Source organism: Mustela nivalis (assembly GCF_964662115.1).
Source record: "Mustela nivalis genome assembly, chromosome: 13".
Lineage (NCBI taxonomy): Eukaryota > Metazoa > Chordata > Mammalia > Carnivora > Mustelidae > Mustela > Mustela nivalis.
Window position 1 is genome coordinate 2,353,730 of NC_139032.1, and position 20,821 is coordinate 2,374,550.

General features: G+C 52.8%; 1 protein-coding gene and 1 long non-coding RNA gene across 3 annotated transcripts in view; one reads left to right on the plus strand and one right to left on the minus strand.

Moving 5' to 3' along the window:
- Positions 1–371: 371 nt before the first annotated feature.
- On the minus strand, positions 372–17,817 carry LOC309845860. 2 transcript variants are annotated; one of them, XR_014301555.1, is made up of 4 exons: positions 16,608–17,817; positions 13,027–13,136; positions 9,419–9,611; positions 372–549 (listed from the first exon to the last, which is right to left on the minus strand). It is a non-coding gene; the product is annotated as an uncharacterized lncRNA (long non-coding RNA). The 2 variants fall into 2 exon arrangements; XR_014301556.1 differs by lacking the exon at positions 16,608–17,817 and adding an exon at positions 15,222–15,447.
- A 937-nt stretch (positions 17,818–18,754) lies between these two features.
- SHC3 (SHC adaptor protein 3) overlaps positions 18,755–20,821 on the plus strand; it is a 92,482-nt gene continuing 90,415 nt past the window's right edge. Inside the window, exon 1 of the mRNA XM_082694224.1 lies at positions 18,755–19,220. Coding sequence (XP_082550350.1) covers positions 18,765–19,220 — 456 coding nt within the window. The 5' untranslated portion in view covers positions 18,755–18,764. The remainder of the gene's footprint in view (positions 19,221–20,821) is intronic.

Consider the following 20,821-nt stretch of genomic DNA (forward strand, 5'->3'; position numbering starts at 1 on the left):
ATCGACATTCAGCTTGAAGTCAAACTGGGATGACCTAAAACGCATGGAATTTCTTTTTGACAAGGACTCTGACGGCGCGCCCGGGAAACTTGTGGGAAAAAACTTACATCCTCTCTGGAGAAACCTAAACCCTATCCTGAACATCGGAACACTCTCCTGCTTGAAGTTAGGGAAAGAAGGGGGCAGCCCTCAGCCAGAGTGCACGGAGAGAAAGAAGCTACCTTGGGCGGGAACCGGCAGCAACAGTGGACAGAAATAGGTCCCCAAAGTCTTCAGACACTGGAATTTTTAGACACAGGATACAGTCACTACGATTATTATGTTTAAGTAAAATAAAAGGAAGTTTGGAAACAGAATAACGAACAAGGAACTGTAGAATGACCGGCGCGTCTTAACCTGCTAACCAGTGTCTGTGTCACTTGCCTCTCTTCAAGTGCCAGCTGGAGCCAGAGGACCGAGGTTCCGCGCCTGCCCCGTGCGTGGCGGCTCCGCGTGTGGACGGGTCCTCTGCCGCGCTGAGCCGGGTGTCCTCAGCTGGGAAATGGGGGGCTGGAATTAGAAGGGAACAGGCTGTGAATGAGAAGGGAACAGGCTGTTCGGTGTCATGTGTACCTGGTTCCCTTCCTTTGTGAAGGATGAGTTTCTCAGGTCCAGCGTGTGTCCTGAGGCGACGTCCGAGTGCAACAAGGGACCCAGCCCTGGCGGGGCCCCGAGCTGCGTGAGGTTCTTAAGCCCCGTTTCAGCCAAAGACAGCCTCCGTGTGCCCTCAGAAAGGGCCTCCTTCCACATGCAGAGCTCAAGAGCAAAGAAAAGGGAATCGAGAGACTTGGACCCCTCCGAGGCATTATCACTTGCAACAATAAAACGTATCCCCCACAAAGAAAACAGTCCATCCAAATTGGCTTGATGGAAGATTCTGGATTCCAATCAGGATTCTGATGAAATGTTACAATCTGCCAGAATATGATTTCGCAGACATGGAAAAGGAAACTTCAAAAATATTTTGATTTGCTTCATTTGGGGCTTTCTAAATATTTAATGTTTAAAGCCCTTCAGATTATTGATTCAAAATGATGTTTATTTCCTACAACTTCTGTTTGGTTTATATTGGGCATTTATAAACACTCCACAAAACCAGTCTCGTGTGGCATTTGGTAATGCTGGTAATTGCTATTATTGTTTTTCCTTAGAATTCTGTGGTTTAAGTCACAGGAGGGTGGTGAAAAGGAAGGCCAGTGCGATCCCGAGGGCACAGGAGCTCGGAGGCGACCCTAGGAAGGATCTGCCGTTTTCCCTCCCATAGGGAAGATTGCCAACAGTTTCTACGGAATTCGTTGTGAGGAGAGGAGGGAAAGACCCTAAATTAAATCTCAATATTCCAGCCAGCCCCACTGCTCAGGCTAACAGCATCTCAAAGTGCAGATAGCTCACTGATGCTCACGGGTCCCCCTTAGCAACTGAGTTGCTATGGAAACACATTGTAACTTGAGGAGCGAGGCAAGCAGGAGCCGGAGGAGTTTGCAGGAATTTCTCATTGAAATAATGACAGTAGTTCTCAGTGTGTTTAAGAAATGAATGCGCCACGACTTTTTTTTTTTTTCATTTTCCTTTTCAAAGCATGTTTGTGACAAGTCTTGCATCCAAAGAATTCAGCATAAATGTTTGCTATATTAAATTGGAATAATATTGCATTTTTTAAAGCCGTGTTTGGGAGGCACTTGGTGGTCAATTATTTGTTTTAGGATACGGAGTTTCATATGCATTTAGATATTTGTCCACACGTGAAAATACTACGGAGGGGCTTGTGTACGTGAGAGGCAGAAAGGGTATGGACGCAACCTGTTTTAATAACAGGGTCATTACAAATTTGACCTGAATTCATGTTAACGGAATGTTCATGAGCCATTCATGCTTTTGTCCAACACTATTTATAATGAATTACCATTTATTTGGGTTGGAGCGTATTGCCAGTGTAACCAGTACTGAGCCTTCTGCATGTCTGATTTTGGGGAAATTTCTAGGGCTGCCGTGAGAGATGTTGTTTCTATTTAGAAGACATTATGTGCTTCTCTGAATCAGAACTACTAAATCATTCTCTACAATTCTTCGTAGTGAGGACCTGACTTTTGTTTTAAAAAGTAGCCTTTTATTCTGGTGCAAGATAGATCTGTGTTCCTCATAAAACTGTTAGAAATTATAGGAACAAAATTACAGAAAAGCACAGAGACAAATAGATTCCCCAGAAATCTCGCCTCTGAGAAAGACTCATCACCAAGGTTTGGCATTCTTCCTTGAAGTCTTTATTTTTAGGCGTTTGCGTTGTTTTTCGGTCTAGTGACTGTGGTCGGGACAGTGTTCAGGACACGGGCATCCAACCTACAGAGCAAAACACGCTCAGCCCCTCCGCTGAGATGTGCACCCCAGCAGAAACCGTGCAGGCTACCTGACACACAGAGAGGTCAGCTCTTGACTGGAAGAAGACGGGTCTCCATGGAGAAACTAATGAGCGCCTTCAGTAGGAAACACTGTTCTAAAACCGACACCGGCTGCCGTGTTAACTTCCGAAGGCCCTGCCCCGGGGAGGCGGGTTCCTTGCTTCTGCCACGCCGGGGTCTGCACTGCTTCTTTACTGACTTGTGGTTTTCATCTATTTTGATGTACAAATGTCCAGATTTTTCTAAGGCAGAGGACCTTAGGACCAATACCTTCTATGAAGACCGTCGTGAGTAAAGCAGCTACAAGGTAAACCCCTGTAATAATGGCTTCATTTACCGTCTGTGCAGAAAACACAACTGGATCAACGTCTTCCCTCTTCCAGGGGTCTGGGGTGTGGGGTTTTTGCTCACGGCATTAACCAGCGCGCAGCTGACTGGCGGCGGGTCCTGAGTCGTAGGCCCACGGGAGGCTGAGGGTGCCATGTCCCCGGGTTTCCGGGAACTTCCACGGGCCCTGTCATCAGAATACAGACCTCCGAATACAAAATAAGGAGACCAAGGCCTGCGAGAGAGCCCCGCAGATCAGGTAGGGACGAGCCGTCCCTGCACTAATAAGAGCCTGGGTTCCTTTTTCTTTGAACACTTGCCGGCAGCAGGCCGCGTGGCCGTGGACGTCTTATGGCGGAAACCACCTGAGCCACTGCCTGCCAGCAACAGAGTGCTCTGGCCGCATCTCCTCTTGCCCCACACTTACCGCGTGCGTCCGTTGGCACCATCCATGTCCAGAACATTCTTACCGTCCCAAACATAGCTCCTCGCCCATTAAAACGAGGTCCTCACCCCGCTCTCGCCCTAGCCCCTGGCACCCACCGCTCCACTCTCTGTCTCTAGGCATGTGACTCCTCTAGGGACCGCACGCAGGCGGAGTTAGGGAGGATTTGCCATCGTGTGGTGGCTTCCTTCACTTTGTGCAGTGCCCACAAGCCCCATCCGCGTCCAGCAGGTGCCAGAGCACCCCTCCTTTTTGAGCTGAATCATCTTCCATCATACGGGTACGCCAGTTCTCTTTGCCCGTCTCTCCCCTGACGCACACGGGGGCTGCTTCGACCCTCTGGCTAGAGAGAACCATGCTGCTCTGAAGAGGGGCCTACAGACATCCGTGCTAGTCTTTGGGGTGTATACACCCAGCGGGGCAGTTGTGGGACCATCACGGTAAATTCTGCTTAATTTTTTGAGGAACTTAATTTTTGAGGAACCAACTTACGGCTCCCCAGCAACGCATGAGGGTTCCCAGTGCTCGGCGTCCTCACCCACCTTGTAATTTTCCTCTTTAAATATTTTTTTTGATAATGGCTGTCCTAATGGGTGTGAATTACCTACTGGGTCATTGGAGCAGAGAACCAAACAGCAGGGTGCCTTCAGTCATGGGACCCGCTCGCTTCTGCTGGAAACCGTGCTCCCCAGCGGGGGCAGGGGTGAGGGGCGAAGAGCCGCCGACATTCGCTCTTCTGAGGGGGCCCCTCCCCGCCGGTCCCACCCTCGGCCCCTTTGGGGAGGGCTCACCACCTTCCCGAAACAAGCTTTGCTGGTTTCATGAAACACGTGAGGAAAGACGAAGAGAATCGGTCTGTAATTCTGAGATGTTTACACTCACGGGCTTGATCCCAGGACCCTGGGATCATGACCTGAGCCGAAGGCAGAGGCTTAACCCACCGAGCCATCCAGGTCCCCACGATACAGGTTTTTAACAGATTCTTAAAAGTGACTTTATGGTAGGTCATAGTATATTGGTATATCGCAGCAGTGCTCATTGTGCAGCGAATCACTTCTGTCAACTTCATACCTTCGTGAACGTCACTCCACACTGGTGGGCTCCAGCACCCCGTCCCGATGATTCTCAGGGTCACTGCCCTTGACTGACCTTCCTTATTGGCAACTGCCCTAAGCTTTCATTGCAAAACTTAATGTCATGCGCACGACTCTTCGGAGGAAGCTCAACGCACAGTGTGCCCCATTTGGAAACCTGGCAGTATTTCTCTCTTCTGCGAAATCTGCAGATCCTTTCCTTTGCTAAATATCCGCTGCTTGGTTGTTGTGAATAACGATGCTGTGAACATCTGTGAATGTACAGCTTCATTTCTCTGGGCTGGATTTCGGGGAGTGGGCTTGCTGGGTGGGCATGGAAGCCACGGGTAACCTTGTCGGAAACCAACCAGTGCAGGCTGCACCGGCTTGCAATCCCGCCAGCTAGCACTTCCCTGCGAGCGTGCTGTGTGCCCTGCTGCCCCAGCCAGCGACAATGGACAGGCCCTGAGGATGGGCCGGCACCACGCAGGCTGCCCCAGGAGTGGCCCAACGATGAGCCAAGCTGGTGACTGGCAGAACCACTTCGTACCGGGTACTCTGAAACCAGCCATCCACCCTGCTGGACACCCACGGGGCAGACAGACAGTCCTGGGAAATTTCCCCCTGTGGGCCACTTGCACCCATCCCTGGAGGCCCACTATTGCAGCCGGGTCCTCTTGGCAGGACCATGGGGTCACAAAAGTCTCAAAATCAGAGGCCTCGGAGAGCATACACCTTTTTTCTGGTGGGGTTTCTGATTCTGACACTCGATCTACAAACCTGTGGGCAGAATTTCCGTGGGCACACAGCTGTGGAAGGCGCATGGGGAGACACGGCAGCCCACTCTCCTCTGCCTAAGTCCCACACCTCGGCAGCAGTGGGGGTCCCCTCCACCCCCTTCTTCCCTTCCTTTCTTGGGATCTTGTCTTATTTCACAGATGCAAACCTTATCCTTTGGAGGATATTTTTAATAGATTTTGGGGGGTAACGTTTTCTTCTCTCTGCAGAGCCTGACCCTCCAAGCCGTTTCTTCGCCCCGGCCTCTTGGACGGATCCTGTCTCCACGACGAAGCTGAGCAGAGCCTCTTCTCTTGCTCCCCACCAGCTCCTGGTCTGGTACCGAGACGGAGATCTTGGAAGGCAGCCGCCTTTCACCCTTGAGCCTGGAACAAAGAGTCCTGTCCTTGCCAGAAGCATTCCACTCTTGCTCTGGGGCTTGTGGAGTTGGGACCTCCCCTCTGCGGATCGCCCCCCCCCCCCCGGGCCCTGCTGCAGGCTCCCACCCTGAACTCTTGGGCTCGGAAGGGATGTGGCCTCCTGTCCCTGACCTGTGACCAGTAGCGGGCATGTGGTTCAGTCCCTGACCTCAGCATCTCTGCCCTGGCCCTTGTCTGGCTTCCAGGCACCACTCCTGACCCCCAGCCTCAGGGTCAGTGAGGACCCAGATTCCAGGACAATCTTACACAAGGAAAAGCTGCTGGGGCTTCTTAGACTCTATGGCGGCTCAGATCCTTACCCTGGGATCATGATGGTAATGATGACACTAACCGTAGGGCTCAGGCTTATCTGCATGGGAGAAGTTTTCCCCCTGGCTTTCCAGGGCAGCGTTAGCTGGTGAGGGAGAGAGCAGTGAGAGGCAGCAAAATGCAGGTTCCCCAAAATTGTCCACCTGGGTTTCTTCTTGACCAGAGAACCTTTCTGCAGGATTCTTGCGGGGAAAGCAAGCCATCTCTCTGTAAAGTATCCAACTTATTTTTAAAAATTTGCCATTGTTGCATTAGAGTATAAATATTAAAATATAAAATTTTCTTTCAGAGTGTACCACCTAACGCCACCTCAAAAGAGATCAATTATATTTTCTTTTTCAGTGATACACACTCAGGCAAAAAGTTGCTTTGAGTAGCAGCTCACGACTGGGGAGAATTCCATTCTAGAGAAAATACTGCTATTGCCAGCTAAACGTCCTTATCGATAAGCTGTGTATATTCCCAAATTATCATGCAATATTTACATGGAGAACAAAATGTAAATGGTTCACTTGTAAGATTAATATAGAAATAATATTTACCAAAACTGCTTTGAGAAATGTGGTTCAATGACTCAAGTTCCGTAAACGATTCGACGCTTCCGTACTTTTCTCTCGTTGCAAATAGGAGAGGATCCGAACATTCTGTGAATACAAAGAAGGTCTCCCATTTCTTGGCGTGTCCTGACGTCTACTATTCTTTAGATCTGGAGAAGCGGTCCACAAAGGAGCTGATGGTCAAGCCCAGCACGCGGAGCTCCAGGAATGTCCGCTCAGGGAGGGGCTCCCCTGTACCCACCGGCTCCGGGAAGGTCAGGTGGGGGTGGGCGTGGCCAAGGCAGCCTGGCAGCTGGGAGGCCAGAGTGGAGGGGAGGGACCAGGGCTGCTCCAGGGAAGGGACTGCCAGGGCTTGGCTCCTGGCCTCCAGGCAGGTTAGGAAAAGCTCCCTGTGGTGTGGCCGTTCTCAGAGCCTCTTCTTCCAGGGACTTCACACTTCTGGCATCTTTCACCATCTCTGGCTGGGAGCGTTGAACTCCCTCTTCGTTCTGTTCTCGAGCCACAGAAGTTAATTTCTGCAGCAACGAGGCGGCCCTCACCTCCCTTCTGTAAGCATCTGCAAGGCTGGGTGCATTGAGTGGCCCTTTCCGGGCATTCCTTAGAGACATCTCAGCCGTGGCGTGCTCCTTCTTGGCTGCACAAAGCTTGTCGATGAGTTGGCATCTCTCCGTGACCCTTGCATCCAGGGTTTCGCAAGCTGCTTTTCACATCTTACATAAAGCTCACTTCTAACGGACTGAATGAGTCTGAGCATAAATAAAAGACCCATCAATAAGCCCGTGACAGGCAGACACTCCCCAGGCTCCCATGGGAGACTGTGCAAAGTGAGCTGTAGAGGCAGTCACTGGGCAGCAACTCCCCTGCCTCCTCTCCCAGCTGCCCACGGGACATCCCAAAGCCATGCTCCACGGAGGAAGGCAGCCCCTCCATGGCACTGCCCGGCACAGGCTCTGCACGGTCGTCGTGGAACCCCACAAGACACCCAACATCCATCCGGAATCCAATCGGCAACTGGCATCACCGATAGGTCAGTCATCTGGCTGGCGGTGTGCAGAGATCTAGAAATAAAATGTGTTCCTCCCATCACCGCGTGGAGAGCATTCTTCCTCACCTCTTCGTCTATGTCTGCGCATCAACACAAAATGAAAGTATAGTGAAAACCTGCGCTTAAGGGTATGGCTTGACCAATTTTTGAAATGTGTGACTCTCTACATTTTCCAAAAGCTCTATCAATATACAAACTAGATTCATTAACCCAGAAAAGAGCCCTCGGTAGGATTTCAGTTAAAGTGCTACCAACCTGGGCACCGGCAACCTGCTTTTTGTTTGTTTTTGCTTTTGTTTTTCGTCTTGTGGAAGAACTTAGTGATTCATCAGTTGCATGTAACGCCCAGTACTCGTTCGATCATGTCCCCTCCTTAAGGCCCATCGCTCCGTTACCCCATCCCCCACCCACCTCCCCTCCAGTAGCCCTGTTTGTTTTCTGGAGTTAAGAGTCTCTTACGGTTTGCCTCTCTCTCTGATTTCATCTTATTTTATTTTTCCTTCCCTCCCCCTATGTTCGTCTGTTTTGTTTCTGTAATTCCACATATGAGTGAGGTCATATGGTATTTGTCTTTCTCTGATTGACTTATTTCGCTAAGCATAGTATCCTCTAGGTCCAAACACGCCACTGCAACTGGCAAGATTTCATTCCTTTTGATGGCTGAATAATATTCCATTGTATGTCTATAACACATCTTCTTTATCCATTCATCTGTTAAAGGACATCTGGGCTCTTTCCATAGTTTGGCTGTTGAGGACTTTGGCAGCCTGTTTTAGTGTTGATGAAACACCTCTAGTTTGCGGCGGTTGAATGTTCTGACAATGAGGTAAGTCACACTGTGAGCTTCGATGTCTGTCTCTTGCTCGAAGAAATGTTTTAGAGACCCACATGGTTTTAGATGAATGAGTGGTTCATCCTGTTTTTTAGAGCTGAGTAATTTGTCCTTGTAAGAGCATATCACAAAATATCCATTCTCTTTATAACGGACATTTGTGTTTGTTCTAGTATTCTATATGAATGAAGATATTGCCAAAATTTATGCTCGTGTCTTTTTTTTTTTTTATAAATAAGTCTGTCTTCATTTGCCCCAGGAAAAGAATATCCGGGGGGTGGGTGTCGTGGTGGAAATATGCTGAATTCTCTTTTATTTTGAGACTGAGTTCTTGAGGTAGAATTTATGTCGTCAGTGCATGTACTTAGTAAACATTCTTTGATCCTTTCCTTTGTGCAGAGTCGTGTCTCAGTCACAATCCCCTGTTGAAACAATTCTGTTGCAATGAGGAGATCCCTGCGTCTTTCCTGCATGGGCTCCGTTGGACAAGGTCTGCCCGTTTCTCTTTGAAATCTGTCCCTCCCTTTGTTTCCAGAGCGGTGCATTCCATTGTGTTTACAATTGTGGGATTCTGTTCCTTTTTTTTTTTTTTTTAAGATTTTATTTATTTATTCACAGACAGAGATCACAAGTAGGCAGAGAGACAAGCAGAGAGAGAGGAGGAAGCAGGCTCCCCGCTGAGCAGAGAGCCCGATGTGGGGCTCGATCCCAGGACCCTAAGATCATGACCTGAGCCGAAGGCAGCGGCTTAACCCCCTGAGCCACCCAGGCGCCCCGTGGGACTCTGTTCTTGCTGCTGTGTGTACTCTTCTGGTCCCACTGGCCTCTCCTGCTCTGTTTGTCTCTCAAACCACCCAGCATTAGTTTTGACCCACGATTTGATTGTGAAACCACTTTCCTTCCTTAGGCATCTCATCCCCATGTTGACCTCATTGGTATTGTGGCTTTAATGGCATCGAAGCATCCTGTCTTACCTCCACTCGTTCTTTCCAAACCTTTCCATACCCAGACTCACACCCACGGCTGCCTCCACCAGCATCTCCATCATGCTGGGGCCCAGCTAGACTACCACCCCACCTACCCCACGAACATGCTCTCCCTCATCGGTCCCTTCCTGTGACACAGCTCTCTCCTGACTGGGCAGCACTGAGGTCCCCTGGGAGCTGTCCCTCACTCACCGGAGCAGAAACTCTGGGTGGTGACACCAGCTCTCTGTGTGGTGACAAGTCTGCCAGAGTATCCTCAAGTCTGAGACTCCTAGACCGACACGCTGTGGCCACTGGTGTCCATTTCCTTCTCAGCCTTGAGACAGTGGAGGCCATCTGGGGTTCTAGCTGTCTTCATATCGATGTCCATGTGTGGTCACTGTGTCTCCACATGAAGAAGAAACAATACATAGAATCTATATGCAAAAATACGGCACCGACACAGACTGGATGTGTTGTCAGTATATCTAATTATGTACAAATCACGACATAACGCATCCCTGTGAAAGAGCAGTAACACATATAATGAAGATACACAAACGTTCTACAAGTACGGGTTTGTAGTTATGTGTAAACAGCACGTGTCCATGGCAAGGGATCAGCGCTTATAACTAATCCACACCGATGTTACAGCAATGATGGCCATCTAAGTATGTTAGTAACATGATTATGTGTAAATCACAACGCTTAATATAGCAGATAGTACGTAAATAATTACATAACACAATGTAACTAATATTGTACTTAAGTTTATATCTGCTCAAATATTTTTTAAAACAGCTAAGATGGTAAACACACACAGAGACTGGCAGAAAAAAAAAAAAAACCCAAGTTAAAAATAGCCAAAATGAGGGGCGCCTGGTGGCTCAGTTGGTTGAGCGACTGCCTTCGGCTCAGTTCATGGTCCTGGGATCCTGGGATCGAGTCCCACCCACGTCAGGCTCGCAGCTCCGTGGGGAGTCTGCCTCTCTCTCTGACTTGCCCTCTCATGTTCTCTCACTCTGTCTCTCTCAAATCAATAAATAAAATCTTCAAAAACAAATAGCCAAAATGATCATGTGAGCCGCGAAGGATGAGTCTGAGGCCCCAAGTGAGCCGCTGAGGGAGAGGTGTGGGCCCTGTGTGCTCAGGCTCCGGGCACAGGCAGACCACCCCCATCAAGGGCTGTGCAAATCTCACCACCTGGGTGGGGAGCAGCCAGTCAGACTGAAGGCCGACGTCTGGCACACTCTCCACCCACCTCGGTCCCAATGCTCAAGGAGCCATTTACAGAGTACCGAAGCCCAAGTCTGGCGAGGCTGCCGTGAGCCTGCTGTGCTCCAACTGACAGCGGCCGGCAGTGAAAACCCATCGGGGGTCCCCAGGAGGTCGGGCCGCACCAGTCAAGAGCTCAGAAGTCTGCATTCCCTTGTGACTTCTACTGGGAACCAATTCAGGGAAACAGAGGGAGCTGGAGGGCCAAAGGCTTCCGTCATGGCGCGGCCACAACGTTCATACACCGGAAACACCAGGGTCCACCGATGGGGAGCCCGAGGGAATCACATCTCAACTTCATGGAACATCATTCAACCATGAGATGTGGAGATCATACAATAAAACGAGACGTCTCTAAAAAATACATTCTTTGGGGGCACCTGAGTGGCTTAGTCCGTTAAGCGTCTGCCTTCAGCTCAGGTCCTGGGATCCAGTCCCATGTCGGGCACCCCAGCTCAGGGGGCAGTCCACTCCCTCTCCCTCTGCATCTAATCCCGCTTTTGCTCCCTCTTTCTCTCTCTCTCTCTCTCAAATAAATAAATAAATAAATAAAATCTCAAAAGAATAAAAGTAAGAATACATTCTTTTGAGGAAACACAAGCACAAAATAATTCCTACGTAAAACTTGACATGCACATGGGTCGAGGAGTTGATGGGAATACAGAATCCGCTGAAATTCTTCTGAATGAATTAATTCTTCAGGAAAAGCCACGGTTTATTCTCCAAGGGAAGTGAGGCTCTCGCATATTTTAGTGGAGCCTGCCCAGCCAGCCCCTCGAGGGCCAGTCCCGGCAGTCCTCTCTCTCCCTCTTTCCCTGAGGCTCGGCCCTCAGACTCCTCTCTGGGAAGTGAGGACCAGTTTGTTTTCTGCTGGGTCTGTCCTCAGCGTGCACGGACGCCATCCCCTCCCTGCTCCATCTTCCCCCACTGGGCCAGCACTTCCACCACTTTCCCACCAAAGGACAAGTTTGCTTCTTCCCCTCTCTGTGTGTGCAGTCGACGGTGACCTGCCTTACCTCGCCAGTAATAAAACACCTCGTGCTGGCCCTGCACGGACTTGTGGTTTGCTGCCTGGTCACCATGGCAACAGTGCACGGAGGTGGCAGTTGTCTTCCTGCGCTCCTCCCACAGAGAGGGACTGAGCAGTGGCAGGGCTGGAATGAGGAACCCCCGTCTTGTTGTGGGGTTGTGTTTCTGAGTGTTGAGGTCAGGCTGGCTTCCCTGCTTGCCTCCCACTAGCTGGGTCACCCTGTGAAGTCACTCAACCTCTCCCGGTTTCACGGTCCTCACCTGTCAAATGGGGCACGAGTAGAATCTACAGGACAGGCTCATCAGGACTGGATAGACCTCTACATAAAGGGTTCTCAGCCCAAGGCTTACTGGGCAAGGGGCAGTGGAGTCGTGTCCACTGAGGATGCAGCGAGCGGCCCTCCTCCCACTGCTCACATGGGTGTGGGCGGCTGGATCAGCCTCTGGAGGGAGGGACAACATTTGGGCTTAGAAGTGAAGAGAGAGCACTGGAGAGAGACCTCCCTGGAGCGGCCACAGCCTCTGGAATGGGAGCTCCGGCCGTGCTCGGGGAACTGTCCGTCGTGCTCGGGGAACTGTCCGTCGTGCTGAACTGTGGGGCTCAACGATTTGGGCACTGGGTTTCCACCTGCGGGACCTGTTACAGAGTAATCTCCCACCCAAACATTCCTATACCCAGCAGGTGAAGGGTGTGCCCCTGAGGGTCCCTGCAGAGAGCACATCTGCCACCTTGGGGGCCCTCCCCCGGCTCTGACGCCCAATGCGTCCACGAGTTAGTTCTAGATGTGGTTTGCTTTTCTTCCCCTCTGAGGCTTCTGTGCCCTGTTCTCCCTCTCCCTAGTGTCCAGCTGTCCACCCCTTCCCACAGTGTCATCAGCAATAACCTCCCTCCTGTTTCCAGCCTCCTCACAGGACGACCCCCATCCTCTGGCTTTAGTGAAGCTGAGACACACCCCACGCAGGCCCTCTGCTGTGGCTGCTTCCTCTCCCCACCTATGCCTCAGGGGCACCACCAGGGACTTTCTGCTTCCATCCGCTTCCCTGGGATGTGCATCCCCAAGAAGCCGGGCTGCGGCCTCCCCAGGCCTCCAAGACCCCTGGGCTTGCACTTGCTTCTCCTTCGGTGGCCACGTGCATCTCTGTCCTTCCTCCCTCCGGCCTCCTGCCCACCCTGTCGGCCTGCGGTCCTCCTCCCTCCCTCCCCCACCTGCGTCCTTGGATGAGTCTCCAGCCAACAATTCACTTTGTTCCCAGCTGATGTGTAGGCGGATGTACGCTATCAGAGAAGACCAGCCCTCTGCCCTGAGGGGCACCGCAGAGTTGGGGGGGGGCACATACTGCAGCAACACGGTCCTCTTCCTCATGGCTGGTGGCATCCTCTGTTACCACTCAACTCAAATCCCCCTCAACCGGAATGAACCCTTCTCACGTTTTCAGTACAAACTTCACTTTCTCATGTTGTACAGAAAACCAGGTACAGCATCGAAGTCAGGCATAAAGAACTTCTGACTGCTTACCAGGGCCGCGGAGAGAGTTATCTGGGATCCAGCTCTCCTTGCCCCGCCCAGCTTGCCATGGCCGGGCTCCTGCACTCTGGCTTCCTGCGGGTTTGGCGAAGAGAAGGCACCTAGCGTGGATGGGGGAGAGACAAGAGGGGGCGTTTCCTCTCCACTCCCTCCCATCCCTGGTTCTGCCTTCCCGTCAGCTCTCCTCCAAAATCCCAGCTGGCATTCCACCGGCTCCGGAGATGTCACTGTCCTCCACCAGCACCATAGGTGCGAGGGGTAAGAACCCTTAGTGAGACGTAAGGTGGATGTAAGGAATCCCTGGGGTGTCACCGCCCTTTGGACTCCCTCAACCCCACCCCTGGAAGTGCCTGCTTACCCAGGTCTCTTCCTTAGAATCCCTGACTCCTACTCAACCCCAATGCAGATCCCCAGTTCCCCCCTCTCTAACCTCTCCCCTCTGGGGTGATAGTTCTGCCCATTCTCCTGGCCTTCCCCCTTCCCTAAATGTTCATCTTTCCCATTCTGGTCTCCCCCTAAATGCACCTCTCCTTCTTCCATCACTCGCTCTACACTCCATGCTACACCTCTAGCCATGGCCTCAGATCTTCCCTTGTATTTCACTCTGCCTTCTGGAAAGCACGATTTTTTTTTTCCATCTATTTTCTCATCTCTCATGTGTTTGACACCATCCTGTGACCTAAGTGGTAGCCCCTTCATTCTCCTTGCTGAAGTGTCATGGTTCTCAATACATACCTGACCTGAGCTCTCTGAACTGGGTGAGGTTCTGGCCATAAGTGTGGATTTGGAGTCAGGCAGCTGGGCCAGTTCCTAACCCTGTGTGGCCCTGGCTTACTTCATAAACCCCTCTGATCCCTGGATTCTCTCTGTGCAGAAGAGGATCTAAGTACAATCTCACGGACCATGGGAGCTGAGGGGCACGACAGGTGTTCATGGCCCGGTACGGGATGCTCTAAGTACTTATGGCTGCGACAGCGCTCATGATAACCACCACTGATCATCTCCTGAAACCAGTGTGGCTCCCTCCACCCCCCAATTCGTATTGAAACCTAGCCCCCAATATGATGGTGTGAGGCAATGGGGTCTTTGGCAGGTGAGTGGGTCTTGAGGGTGGAGTCCCAGAATGGGATTAGTGCCTTTATAAAAGGACCTCTGAGGGCCCCCTGCCCCATCAGCCACGTGTGAGGACATCTGAGAAGCCCTCTAGGAGCCAGGAGCGGGCTCTCTCGGACACCCAACCTGCTGGAGCCTTCATCTTGGACCTCCAGCCCCCAGAACTGGGAGGAATACAGGCTGTTAGGGCTGCCCGGTCTATGGCATTTTGTCACAGCAGCCGAGCTAAGAATGGTTGGCTGGATGGGTGTCCATCCAACCAGGCTTCCACACATGCCTCCGACTCCTGGTCACGTTTTCGCAGCTCCCACCCGGGCAGCCTGTCCTTTCCTTGGGATCCCCTTCGTCCCTCCTCCTTCCTAAGTGTGCACCAGTAACCAAAGAGCTCAGCATCACCTGCAGGCCAATGGCCTTCAAGTTCCACTCCTCAGCACGGGGCGGCTGTCCACGGACGTGCCACTCCCACGCACCCAGAACCCAGGCTCACCTTCCTTCCTCCACCTGCACTCTGTGTTCCAATGGGTGAGACACACTCAGCCTCACCGTCCGTCAGAAGCATGGCCTTTGCTCTCTATCCCTCTCCCTGGGAGATGAAGAGGACTCTGCCCAGACTCTTCCCCAGCAGTCCTCCTCCCTGCCACAGGGGTGTGGGGAGACAGGAGGTCTCCATGGCCCCCTCCCTCAGGAGCTCAGCTACAGAAGGACTTGGCTGGACGGCCACGCTCTGGTGGCTGCTGAGTGAGGACGGGTGAGGACTGAGGAAGCCAGGAGGAGGCTCTGCAGGCCCACCTCTCCCTCGGCCCAGTCCTGTGGCCTTCCCTGCTTCCCATGGGGCTCCTGCTACTCCAGACTCCACCTCAGCTCCGCCTCCAGACAAGCTTGACCTGTTCACTTGCCCCATCTGCTTATTCAACCTTCTCACCGTATCTTGGGCCCACCCACTCCGCTCCATCCCGCCGCCCTTGCGTTCCTTCGAGACCCCATCATGTTTCCCCTGTGCTGTTATCTGCCACCCTCTCAACCACCCAGAGCACCCTGGGTTACTGTTCAAGGTGTCCACATACAATACAAACCTGCCCACACCATGCAGCCTCCAATCCCACATCATGAGGGAGACACGGGCTATAGCCACACCCTCCACGTCCAGCTGTCTCAGCGGCCTGGCCTCCCAACATTGCCCCCATCCGACCATCTACGTAGGTTCGGGAAACGCTGAGCGGTGCAGGCCTTGGGCTGTTCCCCAGACAGCCCCTCTTCCGGAGGTGTCTCTTTGCCCCCATGTCCCTGGAAGATCTCAGAAATCCCTCACCCCTGCTGAGGTTCCCCTGACACCCTGCGGCCAAGGTCAGCAGGCTCCCCCCTGACACCCTGCGGCCAAGGTCAGCAGGCTCCATTGCGCAAGGTTCGTATCCCATACATTTAAGTTGTTGCGTAGTGTACCGGGTTATTGTGATAATGTCAGATTTTCTGCCTCTCCAGGTAGAATGAAAGCTTCTCGGGAACAAAGCCACCGTCCTCAGGGCCCAGCTCATGAGCCAACTTCAGGCAGGTAGAGGCAGCCTCTAGACACAGGAAAGGCGAGGAGAGGGGTTCTCCCCTAGAAACTCCAGAAGGAACTCACTGCCGTCCACCCTGGACTCTACCCCGGGTGGCCCATGCTGGATTTCTGCCTGCAGCACCGGCAGATAAAACACCATTTTAAACCACTGATCTTGGGATTATGACAGCAATAGAAAAACAAGACACCTTTAAGTGAATAGATTTTAAAAAGGGAAACCACAGTATTCTGGAAACCACAATATTCTGGAAGAGCTACTGTCGATGACCTCAGGCATGCTTGAGGCTGGAGGCTGGTGTTATGGTGGTCTCCTTCCTTTGCTTTGCTTCTGTGCTGCCGAACAACGAACATCTCATCGGTCTTCGATTTCTACACCATGATAGCCTGAGAGTAGGCAGGACCAGCCTGGGTGAGGGCGCCGGGCATGGCCTGACAGGTAGAGTGTGGGTTTCCTGCCCGGCTTACAGCTCCCCCACCCCCGCCCCCATCGTCTTCCCGGAAAGTGAGGTTTTACCGTTCTACTGCATCCCTGGAATATTAACTAGCCTCTTTGATTACAGATCTTCTCATATGCAGTACATTTCTATTACTGTGATATTTTTTAAAATGGCCAATTTCTCTCCACTTGGCTCGTCATAATAAAAGGAATAAAAAAAAAAAATCTCCTGTTGGCTAAAGGGTTAACCATGGAGATTTGGATTTTTTTCCCCCTTCTTTGGAGACTCAGAACGTGCACGCGTGTTGGATGATCCTTTCACAAACAGAATGGAGGGCGAGACGCCTAGGGTTTGAATGTGCGTTTCCTGTACATTCATGATAAATGCTGAACCGAGGAGCACATTCATGGTTGTTTCTTGCTTGTAAATGAACTGCTGAATGGAAGTTTTGGGGCACAGCTCACCTCCAGCAGAGGCCGTCCTGTTCACACTGGGAGCTGAACAACGGTTCTTGAATTTTCGTGAAAAACTAGTTTTTCTGCTGTCCGTGACAGTCCTGCCTTCCTCCATGCATTTTGTAATCAGGCTGGCTTTTTTTTTTTTTTTTTTCCCACACTGCCATTGGAATAAAGATCCCGCCTTTGATTGAAATGGAATCTTCCACTATTGAGCAAGCCTTCTTCAATGAGTCATCAGGGCGGCTGCTCATTGGCTGAGGCCGCTGGAGCCAGGGGATTGCCTGGCACCGGCTCGCAGGGCCCGGCTTCATTCACAGAATCGCTGGCTCTCTGCTAGCCCTTCCATTCACACAAACAGCCTCTCATTCACATTTTGCTGTTTTTGTCTGCTTCTAATGAAGAGCGGGGTTTGGGAAGGATAGGGCGTTTTTGCTTCAGATCTGGGGGGAGTTCCGCTCACCATCACCATCGTGGATGGGGTGTGCACTTGCTGTTGCTAAGCGAGCAAGAGGAAGGGCGAGGATGAGAGCCTGCGCCCGGGGAGGGGAGCCGCCGCGGCCCTGCGCTCCTGCATCCAGGCCGCTGGCCTCACCTGCCGGCCAGGAGACGCCCTCCGGGCACCGGGGCCATAAAGTTCTGCTGGGGTCGGTGCCTCCGGGGGCACACGCCTAGTCGTGGGTGGGAGAAGGCAGGGTGCCGGAGATAAATTTATTTGCTTACACAGAGTTGCGTGGCAATTTGCACAGGGTGGTTTCTCTGTGTCCGGTGGGTTATCTCCAAGCATGGCGGAGACCGGCAGAGCCCCGGGTGCAAGGGCTCGGAGGGTTTGAGTCTCCGCCGACCTTCTGGGGGCCGCCAACGCCCCGTTGTCCTCGCTGAGAGGAAGGAGGCCTTCGCCTCTCCCTCGAAGCGGAGCCTGACTCCCGACACGGATTTTCTGTGTAACCAGAGCAGCTGCATTTTTTTTTTCCTTCCTTCATGCAGGGTTGCAAGGCAGCAACAGAAGGGACATTGAAATGTATTTGTACGTCTGGTAGGCATTTTTCCAGACCTCGAGCACATTCAATCGGGATAAAGCTTCGAGCCCAGCCCCCTTTTTGGAATGGATGCCTGGAGCTAGCTACCATTCCTCAGAGAGGTCCTCTTCTTTTCTGGAAGCAGGTTTCAACCCAACCCTAACTGAGGAAGGCTGTTGTCCTTAGCAGGGGACACATCCTCACGGGCTCTGTGCAGACCTTTCTTTCTTTCTTTCTTTTTCTTTTCTTCTTCTTCTTCTTTTTTTTTTTTTTTTTTTTTTGGAGGAGCTGCATTGCTACAAAGACACTTGTCATGGCTGCTCTGCTGACTTGAAAAAAGAAAAACCCAGGAAATTGGTTTTTTATGTTCACCTGGGAGTAAATATTCTTCTCTTTTCTGTTCTTTTTTCTTTTTTGGCTATTTACCAATTGCTGGTGCTTTCCAAATCAGAATTCATGAGGATCCGCTGAAGATCTTATTCTTAAAAAGGCTTCGTCACATTTTAACTCATGGCTGTCAGACACTCAGGGGTCCCCACGGAGGGCTGAGCGGGGGACAGGAAGCCTTAGCAGAGAAGAAGGGGTTTCAGAAAGTTCATCTGACCGTCCGAAGGGACCGGACTGACCTCTGGCACAGATGCTGAGTCGGGGGATGGGGAGGCGAGCAAGCAAAGGTCGGAAGGGAGTCTCTGGGAAGGTAGAAAAGGCAGTTTGAGAATTGATTGGCTCTAGTGTGCAGTCAGTGGGTGTATGCATTTTTTTTCTTTCTTTTTCTTTCTTTCTTTCGTGTGTGTGTGTGTGTGTGTGTGTGCGCGCGCGTGTGTGTGCGCGTGTGTGCGCTACAGGAAGTGATTTGCAGTGCTCCCCGGGCCTTTGTTGAGAAGGGTCTCCTCTGGAGTGAGTCACGCTCTCGCCGTGCGCAGCCCTAGCCGCCGGGCGCTCCCCTTCCGAAGCGATGCCTGGAGCGGCGCGAGCGGGCCGCCCTCCGCAGCCGAGCGCGGGGCCGGGGCTGCGCGGCCGCGGCGGCGCGGGCCGCTAGCGGGGAGGCGGCGCCGCTGTCCCCCGCTGTCCCGGCCGCCGCGTCCCGCCGGGCCGCCGCGCTCGCCCCTGCAGCGCCCGGGCGGATGCGGCCAGCCCACGGAGGGGCATGCTTCCACGCACCAAGTACAACCGCTTCAGGAATGACTCGGTGACATCGGTCGACGACCTTCTGCACAACCTGTCGGTGAGCGGCGGCGGCAAGGTCTCGGCGGCGCGCGCGGCCCCGGCGGCGGCCCCCTACCTGGTGTCCGGAGACGCGCTGCGCCGGGCGCCCGACGATGGGCCGGGCAGCCTGGGCCACCTGCTCCACAAGGTGTCCCACCTGAAACTCTCCAGCTCGGGCCTCCGCGGGCGCTCGGCGGCCAGGGCGCGGGCGGGCGCGCGGCTCTCGGGCAGCTGCAGCGCGCCCAGCCTGGCCGCCCCGGACGGCAGCGCGGCCCCCGGCCCCGGCGCCCCGGCCATGCGCGCCGCCAGGAAGGGCCGGCCCGGCGACCAGCCGCCGCCGCGCGCCCCGCACGCCAGCGACCAGGTGCTGGGGGCCGGAGTCACCTACGTCGTCAAGGTGGGTGCGGGCGCGGGCCGCAGGGTGGGTGGCCGCGGAGGCTGGGAGGCGAGCGCTCCTTCTTGGCCTGCTCGCGGGGCCGCGGGGCCGGGGTTCTGCCAACGCGCCCGCTGCGCACCGCGGAGAGACGCTTTGCCGTGGGTGACCTCACTCTGGCCTGCTTTCTCCTTCGCTCCACTTCCCTGGCCACTGGCTGTGCCATGTGTCCGGCCATTGGCCCTCTGGGCAGGGGCCCCTGTCCCGGGCAAGTGGGCATCAGGCCCATACAGTGAACACACTTGGAAGGACCTCATAGCCCTGTCCTGAGAAACGCAGTGGGTGTCACTACTTTTGCTGTGTCTGCCCCAGGAGGCAGGGTGGGTGGTTCGGATCCCGCAGCTCCTAGCAGTGCAGGCCAAAGGCTGCCTTGCTTTATGTAAGTGGGTAGTGCTTTCCTACCCAGCAACGTGTGTCTGCCATTCCTTCCATACCTAAGGGGTTTTGGTTCACAGCAGCAGAAGAGAATTTGGGACTGTTTTTCCCTGGGGCTGTAGCCTTCCCTTTAAATAGGCTAAAAGCATGGGGACTGGAGCTGCTGGCTGGAAAGGAGGTTTTTCCTCCAACACAAAGAATTATACAATCATGCCCAATGTGGTCCATAAAATTCCTCCCTTGTACAAATATTTTGGGATGCTTAAAGAGCCAGCACCCAGCCCCCGTCCTCGGGCCTGCTTCTCAGTCATGTCTTCCTGCCTCATGGGTAGTCGTGAGCTGTCCCTGTGCCCTGTGGCCAGCCAGACATCTGCCAGACCGAGGCAAGGGCTGGGAGTCTCTTCTTTGTCAGGTCACTCCAAGGCACGGCTATGCGTTTAAAAAGCGGTGAGACCCACACACTGTCCACGGTGTGTCGTCAAGCGCGCGGAGAAGCCTGCCAGGGTGTCTAGCCTCCGCACATCAGCCATGGACTCCGTTCAGACATTCAGCAGACCCAGCCTCGGGTGAAATGTTGCATCTTGGCCATTTGGAGCCCAAATTATTAGAGGAAGAGGTTAGCTGTGGGTTATCTTTAACTGTCTAAATAGACCTGACAAAGGAATGTGGTCCCTGGTGCAGGCACGGGGCTTGCCACCCGTTTGAGGCTGCTTTCGGAGTCTTCATCTTCCCTTCTGAAATGGACCAATTTGCTTTACAGAAGGGATGGAGATCGGCATGAAAAATGCATGCCTGCTTGAGTTTATGATAAAAGAAAGTGACTATTCTCCTTGTGGTCCTTCTTTAAATTATATAACCAGGAGCCAAAATAAAAACGAAAAAAAGTCAAGCAAAAAATCCCGAGAACATTGAGGTGAAACCATGGTGGAGTAGATGACTTCCAGTGGGCCAGCAGGACTCCTGTCTGAAACAAACAAACAAAAGAAACACGAAAAAGCACCAGAAAGAGAGCCTACCTTTAAAATAGACAGACCTTGGCAAAGCTCTCTCTCTATGCTTGTCATGTTGAACATAGGAGGTAGTTTTCAAAAAGGAGAGGGAATTCTTAAACTTATGCCTTTAAAGTTTTCCTTTAAAAAAATAAAATCATTCCCTTGGCTTAGGGCTTTGCTGTTGCTTTTTGAGGAGCG